This window comes from Aythya marila (genome assembly GCF_965140915.1).
Source record: "Aythya marila genome assembly, chromosome: 7".
Lineage (NCBI taxonomy): Eukaryota > Metazoa > Chordata > Aves > Anseriformes > Anatidae > Aythya > Aythya marila.
The window spans coordinates 14,661,703-14,667,593 of NC_139048.1; the positions used below are offsets into that span (position 1 = coordinate 14,661,703).

The 5,891-nt window shown below is 55.1% G+C and overlaps 1 protein-coding gene across 2 annotated transcripts in view; it reads right to left on the reverse strand.

Annotated features, from left to right (window-relative positions):
• Nucleotides 1-5,891, reverse strand: part of HPSE2 (heparanase 2 (inactive)) — a 97,490-nt gene that overhangs the window by 91,266 nt on the left and 333 nt on the right. For both annotated transcript variants that reach the window (XM_082765330.1, XM_082765329.1), the window contains exon 2: nt 4,730-4,887. In XM_082765330.1, coding sequence (XP_082621456.1) covers nt 4,730-4,887 — 158 coding nt within the window. The remainder of the gene's footprint in view (nt 1-4,729; nt 4,888-5,891) is intronic.

Here is a 5,891-nt window from a genome sequence, read left to right on the forward strand (position 1 = left end):
AGTTACAAGAAACTCCTCTTTTTCCCTTGAGTTTTCCTTTACAGCACATATGCACAGAGGGAAACTCTAAGCAATGTTTATGTCACCGCAGGTTGTCCAAAACTGGTCTCTTTCTCTTCGAAATAAGAGGCAGTTGAGGACAGGAGGCTTCACCTCAGCCTACCAGGCTCATGCTATAACACCAGCGGGGAGCTTCCAGAACAGGCTCTAGGATTAGGATGGCACCTGTAGCACCCCTTGCTGAACCAACAGAAGAGACACCAGCTCTCCAAACCACCTGCCCGGGGATCAGACGTGTTCCTGTGGCAGGAGAGAAGCACCTCCAGCTAACAAAGCACAACTCTCAGCACAGCTGGTGAGGAAAAACAAACTCAGTAGGGCACACAGAGAGAAGCTGTATTGAAGGGAGACGCAAGTCTCTTGGGTCAAAACCCTTGCACCTCTTGACCAAGTGTCAAAAAGTCCCCAGTACAGCCCCACCTCCTGGTACCAGAGTTTGGCACACGATAAACTGTTTTTCTATTGTAAGCAGACATCAGGCAGGCCAATGTCATACCCCAATATCGGGGGCTTAGAGACTGACTGTGCAAAGCATGGGCTACACGGGTTGGCAGCCACCCAGTGCGCACTGTGCACAGGGATTTAATGTAACAGAAAATTCAGATAACCTTGTGATATTCCACAAAGTTCAGGGGATACATACGGACATGCTGCCATCAATGGGAACCCCATGCCCTAGGGTGCACCTAATCCATTTTTCACAGGCACCTGCTTTTACAAGTTCCTCTGTCAGGTATGAACAAATCTGCCACCAGGTGATGGCATTTCTGTGCCAGCTTTATATGCAGCGCCAAAACGAGTTGCCACACGCCCTCTCTGTGGGCACTGCAAGCTGCCGCCGCAGATCACTCACCGCTCTGTTACCCTAACTGCCCAGACATGACGGGTCTGGGGCGGGGTGAGGCTGCTCGGGGTTACAAAGGAAGGATGCCATACACACCTGGTGTTTTACAATGCGTCCAGGTCCGTGCTTCCAGGAAGAATTTGTGCAAGAAAAAAATGACCCCAAAGCCTAAAGGGAATGCTTTACTGCAGGAAAATGAAGTATACTTTAGAAACAAGCAAAAAGAAACCACTATAACCCTTGGATTCGCCCACACTCTCTCAGGGAAAGAATTCAAGGCTGTAGAATAAGCTGTTGAACCACTAAATTACCACTGGTGAATCCATATCAGTTATGGACCTGAGCCCAGTTGTTCCAGCCCCACGCAGGTGGCTGAACATGAAGAGGAGGTGAAACCAGGATTGTAAGGTACTACAGAGCACTCTGCTAAGGGCTGGGTCTGTTGTGCCAAACCCCAACAATTTTCCAGTGGCATTTGCCTGCCTGAAAGCTGCAGACCTAAGGAGGCAAGGCAGGAGACTGACCTGTGCTGGCACCTCACCTGTGCATCAGGGGGCCTCCAGGTACACCCTAAGAAGGTACCATCTAAGCTGATCCCTGATGTATCTACTCCTGACATACAGCCTCCAAAAATTACACAAACATCCAGCTCTGTGAAGTGAATGGCTACACTTTGGTGTTTGTCACTGTGTGTGTTTGAGGGTGGGAGGTGGTGCTTCCTAACCCAAAGCACCAGTGCCAGGTACAACTGTAAGGTGCATTTTTGCCCTTTGGGTATAGGAGAGAGAGAAAATTAAAAAGGCAGGTGAACCCAAAGGAAGACATAGGTAAAGACAATTTTCAAAAGGTGGAGGTGTGCATGATTTTAACAGTTTGAGAGGGAAATAAATGTAAGTTTACACAGAGGGAAAGAGTTGGGAGAACCTCTGAAAATTTCAGATCATCAGAAAGGTGAGGCACTACAGGGATTGAAAGACGATCAAAGGCAGCAGTGAGGAACCTGATCTGGAGGGCAGTGGGGTAGCAGAGGAGGATTTGCTGTGCAAAAATCCCTGCCTGGAGATTCATTCAAACTCTAGTAAGCATTGCCATTGTGCAGAGCATCCATGAAGGATGCTGCAAAGCAGCCCTGTTGTTGCTGCCTGCATGAATGTCCCAGCCAGCGCATTCAGGCAGCGCATGAGCATGCAGAGGTGCAGCGTGAGCACCTCTCACAGAAGGTGCTTGCTAGTTCTCAGAGCAGCCTTGTGTACATGCCCTTCACCTCTGCCTCTCAGCCCTGCACATTACTGAGTTGTTGCAGCTGCAAGGAGATAGAGGAATATAAGATGTGCGCTTCCCTTCCAGTTATGTGCGGGCCACGTGGAAACACAAAGCATGGGAGCATCCATGGGGGCTGCAAAGAGAGAACAGGCTCTGGGTTCACAAGCCTGGAGTCTGTCTGCACCCACAGGACAAACGTGAAAAGAGACAATTGCTCAAAGCAGAAAACAACTGAGCTATGACTTGTCACACCACTAAAAATCACCAAGGTTATGTGTCAGGCTTAGACATTCACAGATTTCTTTTAATCACTCTCTTTTTTAACTAACCAAGTCCCATAAATTCTTTCCCGCACCCATGCCACTAAAGCTTAGACAAGAAATTTCAGAAAATAGTTGCTGGCCGAACAAAAGCACACGCACAGAGAAAACAACCCAAATCACCCCAGATAACTCGGGAAGGGGGAAGGGAACTAGCTGGCTTTCCCCATGCTCAGATACTGATTGCCATCTTTTTCTGTGCTGCCTGCTCAGCTCACAAGTTCTTCGAAGCAAGGGCAGGGTTGCACGTTTGTGCATGCCCTGAGCCCAAGCAGATCCCGGACAAGCCACAGATGAGGGAACGAAAACCAGAGCAGCGCTCCGAAAGGAGAACATGGCTGCTCAGATCCAGTACAGTGGGGCAGAGAGCTGCAGTGGCATCAGGATTTCATTTTGGAGAACTGGATCCCTCTAGTGAAGCACTCGGTGCAGCCTCAGCACAAAAAGATGAGAGCTACTAGCAATTCTAGCCCCGGAGTTTGCACACAGATCTTAAGAACAAATAAGAAAGCTTTGCTTCCAGGCAGGAAATCCCTTTTACCACACCTTTCTGATTTACACTGATGCTTGATACACACCACATGTGTCCCCTCCTTCCCTCACCCACATTTGCAATGGTTCTGTTCCATATTTAAGTGATGAAAAGTTAAGACCTGTGGTTACAACTTCTATGAGAAGCTTCATTCTGAAGGACTGCTACATTTCAACTTTATTGCCACGAGGCTAACTGAAAAAAAAAAAAAAAAAAAAAAAGCTTTCAGTCCTTCCCTAACATGAAAGCTGTTGTGAAGACATTTAATAAGTGTAAGTTCTCTCCTGCAAGTTGTTGAAAAATTGACCTTTGGGCTGAAGTAGGAAAATTTATTCCTACAAATGTTTTGTATGAATCCCATCCACAGTTTTATGCGCTACACTTAATTCCTCCTATCCAAGGTGGCTGCGGCAGGGTTGGTCAGCAATTGCTCCACAAGTTCATCTCAGTAGGCAAAGCTTACAACAAACCCTTCACGGGAGATTTGTTACGAGAAGGAAAAGTAAAACAAGTTATAACATCGGGACTGCTCCGGGTCAGAGACCAGGCAAAAGAAGGAGCACACAGACTTACCCACCTGCCTGCGTGTGGGACTAGAGGGACGCTCACCTCGCCGAGATCAGACATTATGAGGGGGAACAGCGGGAGGGAGAGCCATCAGAAAACTGGCAAACGCATCTGCTTTTTCCATTCAGCACTGTGCTGCTGACTAGATCTCTGCAAAACTTCCTCTGTTCCACAGAACTGCCCACTGGGATCTGTCTGGCATTAATTGGCCTTCAAAATTACTTATGGAAATATCTTCAGCTAATTTTTCTAAGTCATAAGTAAGATTTTTATTTTATTTTTTTTTTAAAAAAAGGCAACGGAGAAAAATCAATAAATTCTTGCATGCGGACATGGTATTCTGCTTCTTGAAATAAATGCCTGAGGATGGAGACTCGGCCCTGACTTTTTTACCAAGTTCCTTTGTGCGAATTAAGGGCCACAAAAGGTGAAAAACTTTTGTGCAGCTGCAGAGCCGCCGGGGAGGAGGGCACGAGAGCGGGGAGGAAGGGAGCAGAGGAAAGCCGGGAGCGAGTGAATCTGGGACAGAGCCGCGGTGGCACGGCGGGCTGGACGGGGAACGACTCCACCGGGCACCGACGAGCGGCGGCGGCAGGCGGGGACCGGGCGGCCCAGCCGCCACCGAGCCCGGTTGTGCGGCGGGGAGCCCCGGGCGGAGAAACACGGGAATGACGCCAGGGTCCCCGGGGAAAGGCAGGGATCCCCGAGAGCACCGCAGGCTCCGGGCAGGGCGGTGCAGAGGCAGAGCGGGGCGCGACCCGCGGTGACCCGGGGACCGTCCGGTCCCTCTGCGGCTTGCGGTGCCGTGCGGGAGCGAAAGGAGCCGGGGGGACACGAAAAGCCCCGCTCCCCACTGCGGGCCTTTTGTTCCCCGGGACTGGCCCCCGCCGGATACTCCGGCAACGGGAGGGAAGGGGGAGGATCCCCCGCACGGTGCCCGGAGGGCAGCACCGCCCGGGCACAGCACGGTACGGCACGGCACGGCACGGCCCCGCCTGGGCGCACGGCGCTGCCGGTGCCACGGAGCCCGGGCAGGCGGAGCGGGGCCGCACGGTGCCCGCAGCCCCCCGGAGCCCCCCGGAGCCGCGCCCGCCCCCCGTGTACGGCCCGGCCCGGCTCGGCTCGGCCCGCGGCGCCGCTCACCGTCCTCGTAGTTCTTGAGGTAGTAATCGGGTCCGGGCCCGCCGCGGCTCTTGGCCGGGTTCTTCACGTTGTGGAACTGCAGAAAGTCCGTCCTCTTGCCCGCGAAGCGCAGGAAGGCGGGGGCCAGGCCCCTCGCCAGGGTCACCAGCCGCCGGGAGCTGGGGAGAGGAGAGAGGGGGCTGAGGGGGCTGCGGGACGGCCCGGCCCTACGCGCACCCGCACCGGCCCGCTGGCCGCGAGGATCCGGGGCTCGCCACGGCTCGGCCGCCCTGCCCGGCACGGCACAGCACGGCCCGGCACGGCGCGGAGCGGAGCGGGGACCCCCGCAGCTGCGCCCGGCTGCGGGACTTTGCGCCGGCAAAACGGTGCGGAGAGGGAGCGGGGCCGCCCCGCCTGGTGGCGGCTTGGAGGTCGGTGGGACCCGGCTGTGCCCCCCTCCCGGTACCCCCCGGACAAGTGCAGCGGCGTGGCGGAGGCAGCGGTGCGCCCCCGCAGCCGTGCCGTGCCGTGCCGGACCGTCCCGCGGGCACGGAGGAGCACAGCGAGGCGGAGGCGGCGGCCGACGGGACCCTCGGAGCGGGCGTGCGGAGCCCCGCTCTGCCTCCCCGACTTACCCAGCAGGGAGGGAAGGGGCTTTCTGGCCGTCCCAGCGCCTCCAGGCCGCGGCAGCTCGGCGCAGCTGCAGCCCGGCTCTGCCCCCAGCACGGGGCTGGAAGTCCCGGGGAGCGCCGGGCTCTGAAGACCTGACCGACACCCCCGCTCTCCGCCCGTCGGGACCTGGGGAAGGCTCGGCTCGGTTCGGCAGGCGGCCCCGTTCCTGCTGCTGGTTGTTTATTTATATATTATTTTTTCCCCTGTGCTGCCTCGGCCCCATGTTGTGCTTTTTTTTTTTTTTTTTTTTTTTTTTTTTTTTTTTTTTTTTTTTTCCAGAGGGGCGGTTGTTGGAGCGAGGGGAGCACGACATTTTTTCAGTCATAACTGATAAGTCTCCGAAATGCTTTCTCCATTGCAAACATGTGCATCTTAATGGAAACCATGGCCTCGCTCCCTCCGTCACAACAAGCGCCGCCAGCAGCGCGGAGCCCGGCGGGGCTGGGAGGCTGAGGCCGCCGGGGCGCCCCGCGGGCGGCGTGGGGAGGGCGCCGGGGGGCTCCTGCCTTAC